This window comes from Balaenoptera ricei, chromosome 1 (assembly GCF_028023285.1).
Source record: "Balaenoptera ricei isolate mBalRic1 chromosome 1, mBalRic1.hap2, whole genome shotgun sequence".
In the NCBI taxonomy this organism is placed as follows: Eukaryota; Metazoa; Chordata; class Mammalia; order Artiodactyla; family Balaenopteridae; genus Balaenoptera; species Balaenoptera ricei.
The window spans coordinates 885,513-905,658 of record NC_082639.1 but is presented as its reverse complement, the minus strand read 5'-3'; the positions used below and the strand labels follow the sequence as shown (position 1 = coordinate 905,658).

The following is a 20,146-nucleotide window of genomic DNA, read 5'->3' as shown; positions in this document are numbered from 1 at the left end:
TGCAGATGTATACCCAAGAGTGGAATTGCTGGGTCATATGGTAGTTCTATTTTTAGTTTTTTGAGGAATTTCCATACTGTTTTCCACAGTGGTTGCACCAGTTTACATTCCCACCAGCAGTGCATGAGGGCTCCCTTTTCTCCACATCCTCTCCAATACTTGTTATTTGTAGACTTTTTGATGAAAGCCATTCTGACAGGTGTGAGGTGATATCTCATTGTGGCTTTGATTTGGATTTCCCTGATGGTGTCAATGCTGAGAATCTTTTTATGTGCCTGTTGACCATGTGCATGTCCTCTTTGGAAACATGTCTATTCAGGTCTTCTACTCATTTTTTTTTAACTTATTTTTTTACTATTATTATTTTTTTTAATATTTCAGCTTACTTTTTTTTTTTTTTTAAACTTTGGGTTTATTTTATTTATTTATTTATGGCTGTGTTGGATCTTCATTTCTGTGCGAGGGCTTTCTCTAGTTGCGGCAAGTGGGGGCTACTCTTCATCGCGGTGCGCGGGCCTCTCATTATCGCGGCCTCTCTTGTTGCGGAGCACAGGCTCAGTAATTGTGGCTCACGGGCCTAGTTGCTCCGCGGCATGTGGGATCCTCCCAGACCAGGGCTCAAACCCATGTCCCCCGCACTGGCAGGCAGATTCCCAACCACTGCGCCACCAGGGAAGCCCCTTGTTTATTTATTTATTTTTTTTTTGGCCATGCCACACAGCATGCGGGATCTTAGTTCCCTGACCAGGGATCAAACCCGGGCCCCCTGCAGTGGAAGCGTGGATTCCTAACTACTGGACCACCAGGGAATTCCCTTCTGCTCATTTTTTAACTAGATTGTTTGTTTTTTGATATTGGGTTTTATGAGCTGTTATATATATTTTGGATGTTAATCCCTTATCGTTCATATCATTTGCAAATACTTTCTCCCATTCAGTAGGTTGTCTTTTCAATTTTGTCAGTGGTTTCTTTCGCTGCACAAAAGCTTTTATGTTTAATTAGGTCCCATTTGTTTATTTTTGCTTTTGTTTCCTTTGCCTTGGGAGACAGATCCAAAAAAATACTGCTACAATTTATGTCAAAGAGTGTTCTGCCTACATTTTCTTCTAAACGTTTTATAGCTTCTGGTCTTACATTTAGGTCTTTAATACATTTTGAGTGTATTTTTGTGTATGGTGTTAGAGAATGTTCTAATTTCATTCTTTTACACGTAACTGTCCGGTTTTCCCAGCACCACTTGTTGAAGAGACTGTCTTTTCTCCATTGTATGTTCTTTCCTCCTTTGTCATAGATTAGGTGACCATAAGCGCATGGGTTTATTTCTGGGTTCTCTTTCCTGTTTCATTGATCTATGTGTCTGTTTTTGTGCCAGTACCATGCAGTTTTGATGCTTGTAACTTTGCAGTATAGTCTGGAGTCAGGGAGGGTGATTCCCCCAGCTCTGTTCTTCTTTGTCAAGATGCTTTGGCTTCCCTCCATGTTCCTTCCACACATCCATCTTCCCTTATGACCCGATCTTTGAGAAGTTCTGCTTACACTTTTTTTTTTTAACATCTTTATTGGAGTATAACTGCTTTACAATGGTGTGTTAGTTTCTGCTTTATAACAAAGTGAATCAGCTATACGTACACATATATCCCCATATCTCCTCCCTATTGCGTCTCCCTCCCACCCTCCCTATCCCACCCCTCTAGGTGGTCACAAAGCACCGAGCTGATCTCCCTGTGCTATGCGGCTGCTTCCCACTAGCTATCTATTTTACATTTGGTAGTGTATATATGTCCATGCCACTCTCTCACTTCGTCCCAGCTTACCCTTCCCCCTCCCCGTGTCCTCAAGTCCATTCTCTAAGTCTGCGTCTTTATTCCTGTCCTGCCCCTAGGTTCTTCAGATCCATTTTTCTTTCTTTCTTTTTTTTTTTAGATTCCATAAATGTGTTAGCATATGGTATTTGTTTTTCTCTTTCTGACTTACTTCACTCTGTATGACAGTCTCTAGGTCCATCCACCTCACTACAGATAACTCAGTTGTGTTCCTTTTTATGGCTGAGTCATATTCCATTGTATATATGTGCCACATCTTCTTTATCCATTCATCTGTTGATGGACACTTAGGTTGCTTCCATGTCCTGGCTATTATAAATAGAGCTGCAATGAACATTTTGGTACATGACTCTTTTTGAATTATGGTTTTCTCAGGGTATATGCCCAGTAGTGGGATTGCTGGGTCGTATGGTAGTTCTATTTTTATTTTTTTAAGGAACCTCCATACTGTTCTCCATAGTGGCTGTATCAATTTACATTCCCACCAACAGTGCAAGAGGTCTCCTTACACTTCTAACAGAGGGCTCTGTTCAGCTGCTTTATTGTTTCATGCATGAGGGTTCATAGTTGTATTCTTATCGTGAATTGTGCCTTTCACCAGAACCAAACATCCCCCTTCATCCTGCTGCTCATGGCACCTCTATATCCAGCTGATCCCACAGTAACGACAGGGCCACTCCTGCTTTCCTCTGCTTCACCTTCACCTCATATCCCTTTGTCCTCCCCGCCCCCCGATATTTATCCTTTTTTAATGACTTCGTGTGTCTTTTAGGGGCCAGGTTTTGTCTGTGGACCCAGACTAATGTTGTCTGCCTTTAGGGGGAGAATCCAGTGCATTTGCAGCATAATATTGACACACTTCGTTTTACTACTTCCATTAGTTTTGTCTACTATTCATTTTATCATGTTGTTTCCTCACTTTCAGTTTTCTTGTTTTCATTGGTTTGATCAAGTTGCTACTTATTCCTTTTTTCCCTGTTATTTGGAAATCCTACTTTCCATTCAATGAACAGTCCCCTCCCCTTCCCAGCCCTTAAATCCCACATGACTTTCTATTTCTTTTTTTTTTTTAATAAATTTATTTATTTTATTTATTTATTTTTGGCTGCATCGGGTCTTTGTTGCTGTGTGTGGGCTTTCTCTAGTTGCAGCGAGCGAGACTACTCTTCGTTGTGGTGCACGGGCTTCTCATTGCATTGGCTTCTCTTGTTGCAGAGCACAGGCTCTAGGCATGCAGGCTTCAGCAGTTGTGGCACACAGGCTCAGTAGCTGTGGCTCACAGGCTCTAGAGCTCAGGCTCAGTAGTTGTGGCACATGGGCTTAGTTGATCCGTGGCATGTGAGATCTTCCCAGACCAGGGCTCGAACCCATGTCCCCTGCAGGCAGGCGAATTCTTAACCCCTGTGCCACCAGGGAAGCCCTGACTTTCTATTTCTTAAGTGCAAGAGGACAATCCTCCAAGACGGACGGTACCCCAGCAGTTCACTCCACCAACACTTCCTTATGACCAAAATAAAACGTGATTTTGGGTCCCTTTTATTTACCCTCTTTCTTGGCCCTCAATGTCTCAGTTTCACTCAACTGTCATTAGAATTATTAGAATCTCCTCCGACTCTGCTCCCACTGCTTCAGGAGTTCTGACCCAACGCCGTGGTCCACGATTCCAGGCAGGTGGCCATCTCTGTCCGGGTGTGACCATTTGATGATTCTGTGCTCACCACACTCTCCTCTCCTCTCGCTATCAGGAGTCTCTCCTCTGGTGTGTTTCCCATATAGGAATGAGTCTGTCAGGGGCCAGGGATTTGAGACACAATATTCATTTATTTGTAACAGAAACCCCAAGGAATAGGCCATACCCTACAATACCCCACAATGTACCATAATACTCACACTGTTCCCACATGTCCACAGTACCCATGGAGTCCCACAGTTCCCCGCGGTACCCCCAGAGGTCCCCACAGAGCCCTTGCTGTGGTGTCAGGAAGGAACAAGGACCAGACCTGGGTAACTGAGCACTTGGAGAGGATGGCCTGGCCGGGGCTTTGACCTCGGGTCAAGGACCTGCCAGCCCACAGGGGCCCTGCCAGGCAAGCCGGGGCAGTGAACACCCTGACCACTCTCCTACCCCACCTCCTCACCCGGGGGTGGTGCACACGCAGCCCCTGGGGCGGCTCTCGGCCTCCGGGGGTGAATGGGGGTCTGGATTCCCATCCTGCCTGCCTGTTTTCCTGAGATGGGTCCCTCGTGACAGGTTCTGTGTTCTGCCGGCCTGCAGACCCCTCCCCAGGGGTGTGAGGACGCTGCCCACTGTCTCCGCGTGGGGATGGCCCCAGCGCAGGCTGGCCTTTCCTTTCCATGTCTGTGCCTTTCTTACCCTCCCTGGCTGGCTCCTCCGTAGACGGGGGCTTCCTGTGCCGACCACCCCGTCTGCTTCACGGACGCCTGTCCCCCAGCCTCGTATGTCACGTGTCACCGCATGTGTCCGCCTGCTCACCTGGTGCTGATTCAGGTGCCGGCGGGACCAGCCTCTTTCTGACCTGCCTGGCCGTGCGGTCAGGACGCTGCCCCGGGCTTCAGTGCCTCTCGGCAGCAGCCCCCCGCCCCCCTCGGTGGATCACCGTTCACCTGCTGTCACCACTGCCTTTGAGTGAAGTGGCCGTGCTTCTCCTCAGATCCCCTCCTGACTCTCCCAGCTGCTCCGTTTCTCTGGACATGCTTTCTTTTTATTCTGTCCATCTTGTCTCTGGCCCTGGAAATGGGTTGTATGTTTCAGTGACCCTGTGGCCTCGGATCCGGTGCTGGTGTGTTCTAAGGTCACGGTCCTGCAGGTGGTAGGAAGGGAAGCCCTCCACCCAGTTGTGTGGGCTGGTGGTCACTGTTCCTGCCTGAGGGGGGCTGCTGTGCACAGGCTGTCTCTGCAGGACACCCACAAATCCCAAGCTCCGGAGACCGAGAAGCTTGGTCTGACTGCAGGAAGCCAACGCCAGGGTCCGAGGTGGGGAGGAGCACCTGTCTCCTGCGCCCTTCGAGAACCCTGAGCTTCCGTTTGTTTCAGCTGCGTGTACTGCCTATGTGATGCATGAGTCTGCAATAAAACGGCTGTTGTTTTTTTGCGATAAATTTATTTATTTATTTGTTTTTTTATTTTTGGCCGTATTGGGTCTTCGTTGCTGCGCGCAGGCTTCCTCTAGTTGTGGAGAGCGGGGGCTACTCTTCATTGCGGTGCGCGGGCTTCTCATTGTGGTGGCTTCTCCTGTTGCGGAGCACGGGCTCTAGGCACGAGAGCTTCAGTAGCTGTGGCTCGCAGACCCTAGAGCACAGGCTCAGTAGTTGTGGCGCACGGGCTTAGTTGCTCCGCGGCATGTGGGATCTTCCCGGACCAGGGCTGGAACCCGTGTCCCCTGCATTGACAGGCGGATTCTTAACCACTGCGCCACCAGGCAAGCCCGGGTTTTTTTTTGTTTTTGTTTTTGTTTTAATTTTATTTATTTATTTATTTATGGCTGTGTTGGGTCTTCGTTTCTGTGCGAAGGCTTTCTCTAGTTGCGGCAAGCGGGGGCCACTCTTCATCGCGGTGCGCAGGCCTCTCACCATCGTGGCCTCTCTTGCTGCGGAGCACAGGCTCCAGACGCGCAGGCTCAGCAATTGTGGCTCACGGGCCCAGTTGCTCCGCGGCATGTGGGATCTTCCCAGACCAGGGCTCGAACCCGTGTCCCCTGCATTGGCAGGCGGATTCTCAACCACTGCGCCACCTGGGAAGCCCCCGGGTTTTTTTAAACAGCTGAAACTGTTCATATTTATGAAGCTGCGTGGTGGGCACATGACAATCCATCGTACCATTCTATCTTTTTATGTTTAAAAATTTTGAAAATAAAAAGGATTGTTTAAATTATATGATGTAAAAAGTGCCATAGATCTCCAAAACATGGCCAGTTTAATTATTCACCTTCCAGTTTTTGTAAGGGTCACAAAACACCGCTGCTGAGCTCTGCGTTAGCGCTCACGGGCACGCCTGCTCTGCTGACGGAAATACGTGTTGTCGGATTTTCATGTTCAAATTCAGTTACATTTCAAAGTCGTCGGCGTTGCTATCGACGTGCCAGTCTGGGTGCCAAAGCCCAACGTAGACCTGAAGATCTGCATGTACGACCGGCTGTATCAGGACTCCATCCTCGTCCACACACGGTGAGCCCTCGGCAGGGGTGAGGTCACGGACCTCGGGGTGGGGGTCACCTGGGGTTACCCCGAGGGCGCACTGGAATCCCAGGGCCGTCACAGGAGGGAGGCTAGAGGACCAGAGTCAGACAGAGGTTGGCAGATGCTAGGCTGCTGGCCTTGAAGATGGGAGAGGGGCCGTGAGCCGAGGGACACGGTGCCTCCAGAAGCTGGAAAAGCCAGGAAACGATTCCCCACGGAGCCTCCCAGGGGACCAGCCCTGCCCGCAGCTGGGCTTCCACCCCGGGAGACTGTGTCCGGTTCTGACCTCCAGAACCACGAGAATAAGTCAGTGTTGTCACCCCTGTGTCTCTGGGGAGCTCGCCCCCCCACATGGCCAGGCCAGGCCCCTCTCGGACACAGACAGGGAAGGAGGTGTGTCCTCTGAAGAAAAGTGGACGGAGCCCCGAGACAAGAAGCATGTTTCATTCGCAGTGTTTTGCAAGGGCGTCCGGACACCACAGTTGTCATTTCTTTTTTACGCTCCTTTTAATTTTTAGTGAAGTTCAATTACATGGAGAAAAGCAGGCAAATCCTACAGTTAGAGCTTAATGGATTTTCATTAACCAAACACACCTGTGCACCTGGCAGGCTGCTGCCACCCGGGGCCCCACTTCCAGCCTGGAGGGGGGGGGGCGATGGGCGGCCTGGGTGGAAACAGACTGGCACGTGCGCCAGCCGCTGGGTCCCTGGGCCTCAGCACTGCAAACGTCAGGGGCCTGTTCTCCCCGGGGAGCTGGGAACTCGGGACAGGACTCAGGTGGGTTTGGTCAGGAAACGAGGTTTTGCAGGGCTCTGGTCGGTTTACCTCGGGACGCAGAGTGTGTCCACTCCTGGGGCAGGATGGAGACAGGGAGCAGGGGGGGTTGTGCTTTCTCAGCCCCTCCCCAAGGCACAGGCTCGACATCATACATTTGTGGAGTGATTTTATTATATTTTTTTAAAGTTTTTTTTAATGTGGACCTTTTTTTTTTTTTTTTTTTTTAATGTGGACCATTTTTAAAGTCTTTATTGAATTTGTTACAATATTGCTTCTGTTTAACGTTTTGGCTTTTTGGCCGTGAGGCATGTGGGATCCTAGCTCCCGGACCAGGGATCACACCCACACCCCCCGCAGTGGAAGGCGACGTCTTAACCACTGGACCACCAGGAAGGTCCCTGTTGAGCGATTTTAGAATTCAGCATTCCTCACTTGTTTAATTTACCGGGTTTATGGACACAGGTGTAGCAAAGGAGCTCGTTCGCAATGACCCTGGTCACATTAACAGCTGCTTGAGGAGGAGCCCAGCCAGTGGGGAACCCGGGCGGGGCTGCTGCCTGCTGAGGGTGGGAGGGCCAGTCTGGGCACATTCCGTGGCAGGGGACGCCCAGTGCTGGGTGACACTGGGGCCAGAGGTCACTGAGGGGAGGGGCTTGGTGACACTGGGGTCAGAGGTCAAAGGTGCCCCCTTTTACTCCTCCTTGGCCAGGACCACCCAGGAGCCCGTGGATCTCCCAGGGGTCCCTGTCGGGCTATGGGCTCTCCTTGCAGAGGGGCTCAGCCCTCAGGGTGAGGCCCCAGCAGCCACGAGGCAGGCCACGACCATCCCAGGTGGTTAAGGAGGTGCTGGAAGGCCTGGGAGGCTCTGGACCACGGCCCAGGGTTCCCAGGCAGCCCAGGAAGGGGCTCCCCCCCAGGCCTGGGGCAGCTTGCCCACCACCTTTCTTCCTGGAGACTGGAAGGCAGGAGGGGAGGGGGAGCGCACCGATGGGGGCTGTGGCCTGGGGTGGCTAGGATGGGGCGCCCCACGTGGCTGGTTGGGGGCACATCTGGCTTCTCTGGCTGGCCCTGAGCTGAAAACATGGACAAAAATTGGGGAAACTGCGGTCACTGGCCAAGGCCTGGCCGTCTGGGGACCTCCCGAGCGTCCTGCAGGGATCGTGCTGGCACGTGCCCACACCTGGGTGGGGAGGGCAAAACTCTGGGAGGGCCGGCGCCCACCCCCCAGGCCCCTGCACCCAGCACCTGCCCGGCGAGGGTCTTCCCAGAAAACACTAGGTTTCTGAGAACAGACTGGGTGCCTTTCAGTTGCGACGTTTTTATTTGTAAGGATTCCTCAGCAGATGTCACTTCAGGAAAACCTGCCCTTGGCGAGCAGGGCTCTGAAGACTCTCTGACAGTAGGGGGTGGGGGGCATCTGGGAGGGTGTGCCCTGGGTCCTGCGGGGTGGGTACAGGCCGACCCGCAGGGACCAAACGCGGCGTCGCCGGCCCGGCCCTCGGGCGCTGCAGGTCGAAGGCCGCTCTGCGCCTGAACTTCGAGGTGTGCAAGGAGCTGCAGGGCCACCTAGAGCTCCTGCCCAAGACCGGCTACATCCAGGCCCTGTCGTCCTACTCGGTGCAGCTCAAGTTCCTGCCCAGGTGCGTGGCGCGGCGGGGTCCCTCCGCCCAGTGGGGGGGATTCTAGGTGAGAGCAGGAAGCTGGCTTGACGCCCACGTCGTGGCTCCTGTGTTTCTTACCTTTTATGTAATTTCTGGCTCTCGTCTGACTTCAAAGCACCCTCACAGTTCAGCATTTTGTCGTTTCGCAAATATAAAGAAGAAAAGAACATTCAAGTGCCTCCTGTCTCTTTCAGACGCTCCCTCCCGGAAGATGCCGGGAAGTATTTTGACAAGGAAAGCAGAGTCCTGGAGGCCCCGATGACTATCCGGGTGGCTGACCAGGTCTGTGTGGGGCACTTCTGGGAGCGCGGGAGCCCTTGGGGAGCAGAGGGCACAGGGGAGACGGAGGGAGGGTGTCTGTGGATTGGAGAGAGGCCCCGAGTGCTGTCCGGGGCTGGCAGGGCTGTCCCCAGGGCCCCCAAACACACACTCAGATCCAGGTGCCCAGGAGTGTGCACGTCCTCTGTACACACGCCACACGTGAGCACACGATGCACCGCACACGTAGACGCACAGGTGCACACGTGTGTGCACACGCGCACTCCTGCACCCGCCCCCCCGTGCTGCCCGTCCCAAGCCAGGGGCCAGCAGGGAAGGGGGTGTGTCCCTGCAAGGTGCACCGTCGGGCATCAGCTCACAGCCAGGATGGTGCTGTTCTCATTTTTGGAAACACTTGCATAAACTGACCTCAGCGACCGGATGCACTTGCCCTTCGCACTTCAGATCAAACCCGTGGGGTTTACTGTCCACGCCATAGTCACCACCTCGGACCTGGAGCTCAGCCCCTCGGGGGTGGACTTCGGCTACTGCACCATCTACGAGGCCATCAGGACCCAAGTCAGCCTCTGCAACCATTCCCTCCTGCCCCAGGAGTTTGGGTTCGTCGGGCTCCCCAAGGTGCCTCGTGTGGTCAGAGTGGGAGGTTTGGGGCCTGGGCTGCTGCCCAGGGTCTAGGCGCCTGAGCCACTCCCGGACTCCACACTCACCTCCAGGCACCTTGGCCGGGGCCTCTCTCTGGCCGTCCCTCTCCTCATCGCCGCTGCCCCATCCCCACCTCACCCTGCCTCTCTTGCCCTCTGTCCGCCCGCTGCACCCTCAGGATCCAGAGTCCTCTCCCCGCCCTTCCTTCCGGGACTCTTGCCTGCCTCGCCCTGCAGGGCGGCCAAGACGAGGCCCAGGCCTGGCTGTCCTCACTCCTCCGGGGCCACGCCACCGAGGACCCCGCTGCCCACTCACATATATGCGGACACAGTCACACACACAGACACACTCACACACATATGTGTACATATGCATGCAGACACATACACACACACATATCTACACGTGCTCGCATGCATGCAGATGCACACTCACACATATACACACTCACATACACACAAGTGCTCACGTGCATGCAGACACACACACACAGACATGCACGCACACCACCCTCTCACACACACTCATCTGCACACATGATCACATACACAGGGGCTCACACCCACGTAACACACTTACATACATGTAGCCACACACACATTCACACTGGCTCACACACTGCCACACCCCGGCCACACGCACGTCCACGCCGGCTCCCTGTGGCCCTGCCCAGCAGGTCACTGGGTTTTCGCTGTGGCATCCATGGTCTTCCGTCTGCCAGTTTGTGGACATCCAGCCCAATGACGGGTTCGGAACGATCCTGCCGCTGGAAACTCTGCAACTCGATGTAATCTTTCAGCCCACCAAGGCCAAGGAGTACAACTTCGAGCTCGTCTGCAAGTCAGAGATTAACCGGTGAGCTTGGCAGGAGGGGGCGCATGGAGAGCCCTGGCAGCCAGCCTGGGAGGAGCCGCCCCTGGCCGTCCAGGCTGACCACAGGGCTGGGCAACAGTGCCGGCCTCAGGAAGCTTAGACCCAGGTCCGTACGCCTGGGATCCAGGCTGCCTCGCAGGCGTGTGTGCCGTGCACGTGTGTGAGTGCACCGGTGGGCGTGTGTGAGCGTGCACGTGTGTGAGTGCACCGGTGGGCGTGTGTGCCGTGCACGTGTGTGAGTGCACCGGTGGGCGTGTGTGCCGTGCACGTGTGTGAGTGCACCGGTGGGCGTGTGTGAGCGTGCAGAGCATCCCCTGGGCGCGAGCCCCACTTGCCCTCACGCGCCGTGTGATGGGCCAGCCTCTGGGCCTCCCTGGCCTCCGTGTCTACCCTGAGGACTGGGGCTGAGACGGTGCTGGGGAGAGAAATGGGCTGGACGTGGAGGGGCACAAGGGCCCTTGGGATCATCAGCCTCTGGTGGGGAATGTGCTGGGCGTCCCGCCCCGTGGAGCCAGCCCCGCTGCCCCTCCCCTTCCTCTCCAGTCCCCACCCACATTCCAGCCGAGCTGCTGCTTGGTCCTGGCCTGGGGGCCTGGGCAGCCCTGCGTAGGGTCGGGCTGGCGCCCTCCTCCAGCCGGGCATGTGGCCACGGCACGACAGGCGAGCCCAGGATGTGACGCACCTGAGGGAAAGCAGGAAGGGGTTCACGGCGGTGATCTTTGGGAGCAAAGTGCAGAGTTAGAACCCGTGGAGGAAACCCAGGCACCAGACTCCGCCACCCTGCTGCGTCCCACTGCCCGCCCCTCCCCTCGGACTTAGTGACCCGCCCGTGGGCTGGGACCCTTCTGGGCTTGTTCACAACTCTCTCAGCCTCTGGAAAACAAGCCCCAGGAAAAGAGGGGATTGTGAGATAACCTCAGTACTCAGGACGGGCTCTGACCTATGGTAGAAGCTCCATAGATGTTTGCTGATTGAATGTGCCTTTAGTGTTTCTTCAAGAACTATCTACGTATAAATTGAAACTGCCAAAAACTCAGCCAGGAGCCGTCTTGGGGAGGCTAGAAAAGCTCGAACTGTGAGGCCTCAGGAATTAAAGCAGTGCGTGCGGAGCCCAGAGGAGATAGATAGATAGATAAATAAATATTTAGGCAAAAGAATTGTTTTAAACATGACAGAAAAGGAAACAAAAATGGGCAATAAATAAATATATATATATATATATATATATATATATATATATATATATATTTTTTTTTTTTTTTTTTTTTTTTTTTTTTTTCCCCTAGGAAGAGATGGCTTTATTTTTCTGCCAGGCAGAAGGGAAGACACAGCAGGCTAGTGCCTCAAGAACAGTGCCCCCACTCCTTCACAAAGCAGTCACAGCTGCCATCAGGCAGCCCCGCAATTGGGTCTTTTTGTCTCTGGGTTACTGGCCTGCAACTTTTTTTCTGAAATGCAAATGCTACAAGGGGTGATTTGCTACAAGGGAGTGCAGGATGTAATTCACATAGTGTTAAAGAGTAATAGGTTAGCTTTGTGAAGTACAAATCTAGTTACAGACACTACAGATTAGTAACAGTTAAAAAAAAAAAAAAAAAACTAGGAGTGATTAACTCTTTCAGGCCAGTTTATGTTTCTTCTCTAGCCTGTTCACTGCTCCCTTTATTTTCCTTGTTCTCAGGAGAGGGAAAACTTCATTTCTATTTTTGCTGCAAACTAATTCCTCACTGCTAGTTCATTCCCTCCATATCAATGGAGGAAGGGAAACGGGCGTCGTTCTTGTCTGGCTGAGGACAAAACTTCAGTTTTGCTCCACTTGACAAACACCAGCTGTCCGGCCCAGGGGCCCATCTATCTCCTATTTCAAACCGCCGCCCCCCCGCCCCCGGCAAGAGACGTGAACCCCAAGAAATCTTTATTGGGAGGATGAGGGATGACGGCCTGTCTTCTGTAGCTTCTTCAGGGTGGCAAGGGGCTCGTAGACCCTACTTAGTTGGGGTCATGGAGCTCTCGCCCTGTCTAATTAAGGGCCTCAGGGTGACTTCTGTTGTTGTTTTGGCAGGATCTGTTCTGAGAAATGGCTGGAATCTTTGCATCATCATTATCTTGATGTAAACCTATTGTAATCTGATAAGGGTCCTTCCATCCAGTTTGGAGACAGTCCTTTAAATTATGTCTTTTCCAGTATGTATAATGCCCTGGTTGTAGGTCGTGGGGCATCTGATCAGATCTAGGTGAATTCCTCCCTTTTCAAGTTCCCGAAAATACCTTGAGATTTCTGTACCTCTTAGTGAGGTAGTCTTCCTAATTTATCTGCTAAAGCTGCTGGGGACCCAAGAGTTTCCAGTCTCGTAGGTGCTGACGGGTGCGTCACGGCTTCCGTATGCACTCTTTCTGAACCTCCAATATTTAGTGTTTTCTCGGAGTGGAAGTCCAGGCCAGCGTGGGCAAGAGAAGAGAAGGTGTCCTCAAGGCAAAAGAAGCCTCGGCAGCTGCTAGGTCAGCCTCTCCCCCGTTCTCCACCGCAGCCTCGGAGTTCCGCAGCGGAGTCGGCGGGCTGGGTGTGGTCAGGCACAGCCCTGTGGCAGGGAGTCCGTGGCGATCTGGACTCAGAGATAGCCTCCAACCCTCCGCTCTCCTGAAGGAGGCTGGCGTGGACAGAGATTCCCGAGCTTCCGATCAAGCCAAGGGGCCCTGTGGGGCCCAATAAATATATTTTTAAATGCAAAAAAAAATTTTTTTAAGTTTAAAAGCTTCCCAAAATGAAAGATGCAGATGGCTTCACTGATGAGTTCTTCCAAACATTTAAAGAAAAAATGATGCCAATTTTACACAGATCTTCCAGAGAACAGGAGAAGATGGGAAATCTTGCTGCCCTCAGCCCAGTGCTGCTGCTGCTGCTGATGATGTTAATGATGATGATGATGGAGATGGAGGTGGTGATGACGGTGATGTTGATAATGATGGTGATTATGATGATGGTGATGGTGATGATGGTGGTGATGATGGTGATGATGGAGATGGAGGTGGTGATGATGGTGATGTTGATAATGATGATGGTGATGATAGTGATGATGATAGTGATGGTAACGATGATGATGGTGATGGTGGTGATGATGATGATGGTGGTGATGCTGATGATAGCGATGGTGATGATGATGGTGATGGTGGTGATGATGGTAGTGGTGGTGACGATGATGATGGTGGTGATGGTGATGATAATGGTGGTGGTGATGCAGATGATAGTGATGGTGATGATGATGGTGATGGTGGTGATGATGGTGGTGGTGATGATGATGGTGATGATGGTGGTGCTGGTGGTGATGGTAGTGACGATGATGATGGTGGTGATGGTGATGATGGGGATGATGATGATGGGGATGAAGGTGGTGATAATGATGATGGTGATGATGATGGTGATGATGATGATGGTGGTGATGGTGATGATGGGGATGATGATGGTGGTGATGATGATGATGGTGATGGTGATGATGGTGATGGTGATGATGGTGATGATGATATGATGGTGATGATGATGATGATGGTGATGATGGTGATGATGATGATGGTGATGGTGATGACATTCTGGAGGTCAGGCACACCCCCAGAGCAGGGCTGATTGTCCCCTGGGCCTGGCCCCTGTGACGGGCACCAGCTGCCTGTGTGACCAGATAAAAGAAGCTGGAGGCTCGCACGCAGCTAAGCAGGGAGGCCAGGCACGTTGCATGTGTGCCTCTGGGGTCAGGAGAACATTCCCCACACGCTGATGGGCTCATCTCACCTCAGTGGTTTTTGAGGGGGAGAGAAACATGTATAGCGTGCACGGAGATAAAAGCATTTTCTCAGCAAACGTGGCACTGGGTGTCCTGGGTGAACCCGCTGCCTGCAGGTCACAGTATCTGCCTGGGCCTGGGTGACGGGACCTGACGGTCTTTCCCTGCAGCAAAGTGGAGCAGGACCTGAGAGAGCCACGGGGGGCTCCTCAGAGGGACATCGGAAGACGCATTGTCACAAGAATGGAAAGGAAGGGGCTGGAGGGGACTTGGGTGGGCCCCCCACCCCCAGTTCCCAGGTCAACGGAGCAAGGCCACAGGCCGTGTCCCTCACAGGCCCTTGAACCAGCCGGGAAACAGCTCCATCACCTTCCTGAAGTGACTCCAGGCAGCTCATACTTTTTATATGTAATGATTATCGCATTCCATACATTTGTGCTTTTTCAATTAATTAATTTCGAAGAATAACCTCAATGACATCTCCACCCAGAAGGAATTTTTTTAACATTTAGAGCCTGTGGTCACAGGACACAAAAATATACATTGAAATATTTCAACCTATGAACACATTTTTGTTACGGACAGTATGACAGGGCCATTGACATCACCTCATAAAGCATTAAAACGTATGTAATTAGGATAAAATCCAAAGGCACGAGTGCAATGGAAATAGAGTTCAAAGAAACATGGAATGTAAATTTTCCACTGGTTAAAATACCAAATATCTGTTCTTTTTTTAAAACCGAATGGTGGCAAGAATCAATTCACTATGGTATATAGATTCCCATGTTTATATTTAAAGGGTAATTTATCAGGTTTTTTTTAATATTTATTTATTTGGCTGTGCCGGGTCTTAGTTGTGGCATGCAGGATCTTTAGTTGCAAAATGTGGGATCTAGTTCCCTGACCAGGGATCAAACCCAGGCCCCCTGCATTGGGAGTGCAGAGTCTTAACCACTGGACCACCAGGGAAGTCCCCTATCAGTTTAATTTTTTTAATTTTTTTATTTTTTTTGGCTGTGTTGGGTCTTCGTTTCTGTGCTAGGGCTTTCTCCAGTTGCGGCAAGCGGGGGCCACTCTTCATCGCGGTGCGCGGGCCTCTCACTGTTGCGGCCTCTCTTGTTGCGGAGCACAGGCTCCAGACGCGCAGGCTCAGTAGTTGTGGCTCACGGGCCTAGTTGCTCTGCGGCATGTGAGATCTTCCCAGACCAGGGGTCAAACCCGTGTCCCCTGCATTGGCAGGCAGATTCTCAACCACTGCGCCACCGGGGAAGCCCCAGTTTTAGTTTTTAAATGTCAGTGAATATTTAAGGAAATAAGCCAGAAATTACCTCCTTTGCAACTGTTTAAACTTGTGATTAGAATTTTAACTATCTAATTAAAATGTGCACAGGGGCACAAAGTATTTTCAAAATTTACTAAAATTTTGAGCTGAGCTGCCCACGCTGTCACTTGCAGGTGCTTCAAGCTGACGTGCCGGGCCGTGGGTGTCCACCCGCCCCTGGAGCTGTCCCACTACCAGGTCAAGTTTGCGGCCACCTCCTTGTATGACACGTCGGTGGCCACCCTGTACGTCATCAACTCCCGCCTGAGCAAGAACTCACCGACGCCCTCGGTGCCCCGCATCGGCTTGGAGGACGCGTCCCAGGGGCCCACGTCTTTCGAGTTCCTGCTGCCCCCAGACTCCCCCATCACCATCTCACCCTCGGTGGGCACCGTGTGGCCAGGAAAGGTGGGTGTGGGCCCCACGGGTGGGCCGGGGCGGGGCCAGCCCAGGGGGCCGGTCTCTACTCACCCTGGACCGCAGCGATTCAACCAGAGAGCAGACGTGGAGATCAACCTGGATGCTTATCAGACCCAAGCAGGCCACGGTGCCCTCCGCCCGGCCCAACTTGGCCCCAGAGGTGGGGCACCCACGGGCAGCTGACCCCACAGGCCCCTGGCTGGAGGCTCCAGCAGCTCAGGCTGAGGGAAGGTGTGCAGCCCTTGGGTCTCACAGCAGATGGGCACAGAGGCCACACAGCGCCTGGTCGCCAGGAGCACAGGTGCCTGTCCACTGGTTGATGGGTGCAAGGTTTCCCCACCACTGCTTTTGCTGATAAAGCAGAAAGAGCCCGGGCCTGGAGGCAGAGACTCCCCGGGGCCACCACAGCCTCTCTGAGCTGAATTCCTTACCTTCAAGAGTCAGGGGTGACAGCCACTGTGAGGGGACTCAGTGGGGAGGGGCACGTGCAGGTCCTGGACCCTGGCAGTGTTTCAGTAAGTGATTATTGAAATGCATTTTATTAAACTGAGCAAATTCAGCTTAAGTCATGGGTCTCCTCTCCAAGGGGGTTACTGCAGCCGTTACCCACCCCTGCTCCCTTGCTGCACTGAGCACGGGGCAGGCCGTGGTGAGCGAACCCCCTTGGGGACCCGGGGCCGTCCCAGGGGGTGGACTTCGAGGTGGACGTGCTTCAGGAAGGGGGGTGGGTGAGGGTGCAGGGACTCACCCCCAAGTCTCAGTGGCTGAACACAAACGTTCCCTTCTCACTCGTGCCCCGTGGGCAGTGGGCTGGTCCGTCACGGGGACCCCCCCCCCCGCATGGTGAGAGGGGCTGGGTGATCATGTCTGCAGCCACCCCAACTTCCGGGGGCAGAGGTCAGGAAGGACCTTCCAGAAGGGCTCGTCTAAGCTGAGACCCCCAAAGAAGAGATGGGGTATCAGCCCAGGATGTCCAAGAGCGTGACCAGGGGATCCCGGCGGCGGCGGCAGCAGGGTGCTGGGGGGCACCCACAGGGGCCCCTCTGCCCTCCGGCCTCTCTCCTCACAGAGGTGCCTGGTCCGGGTGGCCTTCCGGCCCGTGCTGCCCAGCGAGCTGATCCACCAGGAAGCCTTACAGGCCCTGACCAAAGAAGCTGAGGCCAAATCGGTACATGGCGGGGGGCGGGGGGAGCCTGGGGGGGACGGGGGTGCTGCCCGCTGTGCACCAGGCCGCTGCACAAAGGCTTGGGAACAAACCCCACCGGCCTTGAGGCTGGGGGGCCAGGGGGTCAGGAGCCCTGGGCAGACTTTTCTGGAGCCTTGTGTGTGTGGAACTGTTTCAAGAGGTTAACGCTTTTTCTTGGCAAGGCCCCTCCCTCCCCTCTTGAAAGCATCGGTAGGCGGGGTGGATCCCCAGACGGTGGTCCCGGGAGGGTGGGCCGGGCCCCTCTGCACTGGTTAGCAGGGGGCTTGCCCTTACAATGGAGGGGGAGCAGGTAAACCTCTAAGGGGCCTGTGGATCCTAGCAAGCTCAGGCCTGGAGAGACAGCCACCGCCGGGCTCCTGCCGGGAAAGGGCGTCCAGCAGAGCGGGGCAGTCACAGCCCAGGGCCTGCCTGCTGCCGCCCTGGGGACGCAGGGAGCCCCGCGACTCCCCCCGGCCTCTGGGTCCTGATCGTGAGCACCCGTGCTGTCACAGCAAGCGCAGGACGAGGGGCAGGGCCTGCAGCCTGCTGGCAGGGCACAGGGACCAGGACCCCCAGTTCGGCCAGCCCTCCGCCCTGCCCTGCCCCGGGCCTCGGTCTCCCGGATGGTAAAGACAGACACTGGGGTCTCCGCACCTGCCGGCGGTCTCCCCCAGGGCGCCGCTTGGAGTTTGGGCCCCTGGGGTCCTGCCCTGGGCGGTCTGCCGGGAGCAGAGTCCCCGGGGAAGCCCCACTGTTGGCCTCCCGCCTCGCAGTCCCAACAGGACATGGCCACCCAGAGGAAGGACCAGCGGAGACAGTCCTTCTCCACACTGCGGCTGCAGAACCGAGACCGGCTGTTCCAGGCCTCTGCCTCCCAGCCCCTGGAGCTGCAGAAAGAGGACCTCACGTCCAGGTGGGCCCGAGAGAAGGCTGCCCCCCACAGAGACTTCCCCCACCTGGAGCAGAGCTGTTTTGAGCCTTGTGACTGGAAGTCCGGGGTGGGGCTGGCTTCAGGTACAGCTGGAACCAGGAGCTGCCTTCCTGGGCACCTGCTCACCTCCTTCCCCTAGGGCCCAGGGTCCCTGTGAACAACTTCAGTCCAGGGGCTGGGGAGATGCTGAGCCCCTGACTCCCATGTTCCCAGCTCAGCAACCCCAGCCTCCCCAGCTGCCAAACGAGCTCCAGAGAACTCCAATGGGCTTGAGCCACTTGCCAGCCCTGGACCCTTGCCTGTGGCTCCAGGAACATGGCTCTCTGGTTAGGTGCCTGACCGGACCCTGGGGGAGGGGGGAGGCCGCCACAGCAACCAGGGAAGGGGTGAGAAAACCAGCTGGTCAGACAAAACTGGGACAGCCACAGCCTGGGCCACAGCGTGGCCCCCCAAGGCTGCCACCCCATACCCTCTGGCCCAGGGCCCAGGGCCCTGGGGAGCAGGCATGGCCTTATGGACCCCTCCATGGAGGGCAGCGTGGGGCGTCTTGGGCCGCTGGGGGCAGCCTAGGGATAGGGGTGTGAGAGTACCTTGCCGGTTCCACTGCAGCTCCCAGGAGTACCAGGCTGCGCAGGCCACGCTGACCAGATCTTTCCAGGGGAAGTTTGACAAGTTTGTGGTCCCCTGTGTTGTTGCCAGTGGTGACACCAAAGGAAGGAAGGGGACGGAACCCCTGAGCTTCAGGTGCGGTGCTCTGGGCAGGGTGGGGCGTGGTTGGCCAAGAAGGCACTGTCCCCGCTCTGCAACCCCCCAGATCTGGGCGGGGCCAGCATGGGGTCAGGCTGAGAGGGCGGGGCATGCGGTGCCCACTCCGCCCTCAGCAGCTACCCGCCGCCCCCAGTCCCCACAACACCGTGTACCTGGAGCTGTGGTGTCCAGCGGTAGCACCATCCATTGTGGTGACGTCCGACAAAGGCAAGACCATCGCTGACTTCGGCGACATCGCTGTAGGTGTGTCCTGATCAGGCCCAGCCCCTCACGACCATCCCCCACCCATAGGGACCCAGGCACCCCGTCACCGCCTGAGCTCCCACGCCCCACCCCCAGGCCTGGGGCAGCGACCTGACTCCCCCGTTTCAGGACACCACGGCATAAAGAAGGTCTCCATCCAGAACATCTCCCCCGAGGGTCTCGACGTATCCTTGTCCATACCCGGCCCAGGCAGCCTGCTGCAGGGGTACAGGGGTGTCTGGTGAAGGGCTGCGGCCCCGTACTTGCCACCCATCCTTGACGCTGGGCCATCAGCTGGAGTACTCCGTGCTGAACCCCAACGGCCCCTTTGTCCTGCTGAACCCCATCAGCAAGCTGGCGTCTGGAGAGACCCGGATCCTGAAGCTGTCCTTCTCCCCCCGTGAGAGCGTCCTGGTGAGTCCTAGGCCCACCCTGAGCCGGGCTGCAGCCTTGGGGCTCCACGGCCCCATTCTCCACTCTGCACACCTGCCAAGTGCCCAGGCCCGTAGGCATCCAGCCAGGCCCCAGGAGCCGCTGGTCCTCCTGGGCCCTGGCCTCTTGCTGGAAGGAGGAGGAGAAGGCCAGGGAGCTCCAAGCCGTCTTAGGTCCCGCACGCCCTGACCCGGCTGCTCCGAGACAGAGCTCCCACACCTGCCTCTGACACGTGTCTGCTCCACGCTAAGGGACGTGGTCTCCACAGGCCCAGGAAATGCTGGATGTCATCACCAAGAGAGGCACGCTCTCCCTGGCCCTCGTGGGCACAGGCGTGGCATCCGTGACCACGTGCTCCATTGAAGGAGGCGTCCTCAACATGGGCTACGCGATCGCCGGAGAATCCACCTCCGCGGGCTTCAAGGTAAAGTGCGTGGTGGGGACCCGGTGCCTGCCCCGCCTCCTGGGAGGGGTCGTGCCCCAGGAGGGGGTCAGCCCTGCCTTGGTCAGGGAGCCAGTGCGGGTGGAGGCCGCTCCCACCCCACCCCCCAGCAGCGGTCACCTCCACGGCCCTCTGTAGCCGGAGAAGCTGAGGATGCACGCCCTCCTCCCCCACCTCCCCGGTCCCTCTGCTGCCCGGCCTCCTCGCTGCTCCCGTCCTCCTGCCTCAGGGCCTTTGCGTCGGCTGCCCCGCCTGGGATCGGGGGAGCTCAGCTCAGGGGCAGCTCAGGGGAGGGGCCGTGTGGGCTCCCCAATCCGGGCAGGAAGTGGCACGCCTGGCTCTCGCTGCTTCCCCAGGGTCTGAGGGACATGCCA

The 20,146-nt window shown here is 55.3% G+C and overlaps 1 protein-coding gene across 1 annotated transcript in view; it reads left to right on the top strand.

Annotated features, from left to right (window-relative positions):
• Positions 1 to 20,146, top strand: part of CFAP74 (cilia and flagella associated protein 74) — an 82,203-nt gene that overhangs the window by 59,525 nt on the left and 2,532 nt on the right. Inside the window, exons 22-34 of the mRNA XM_059893942.1 lie at positions 5,887 to 6,008; positions 8,310 to 8,438; positions 8,654 to 8,741; positions 9,183 to 9,356; positions 10,102 to 10,235; positions 15,485 to 15,758; positions 16,840 to 16,938; positions 17,730 to 17,869; positions 18,497 to 18,631; positions 18,789 to 18,898; positions 19,028 to 19,083; positions 19,193 to 19,312; positions 19,599 to 19,754. Of these exons, the coding sequence (XP_059749925.1) occupies positions 5,887 to 6,008; positions 8,310 to 8,438; positions 8,654 to 8,741; positions 9,183 to 9,356; positions 10,102 to 10,235; positions 15,485 to 15,758; positions 16,840 to 16,938; positions 17,730 to 17,869; positions 18,497 to 18,631; positions 18,789 to 18,898; positions 19,028 to 19,083; positions 19,193 to 19,312; positions 19,599 to 19,754 (1,737 nt within the window). The remainder of the gene's footprint in view (positions 1 to 5,886; positions 6,009 to 8,309; positions 8,439 to 8,653; positions 8,742 to 9,182; positions 9,357 to 10,101; positions 10,236 to 15,484; positions 15,759 to 16,839; positions 16,939 to 17,729; positions 17,870 to 18,496; positions 18,632 to 18,788; positions 18,899 to 19,027; positions 19,084 to 19,192; positions 19,313 to 19,598; positions 19,755 to 20,146) is intronic.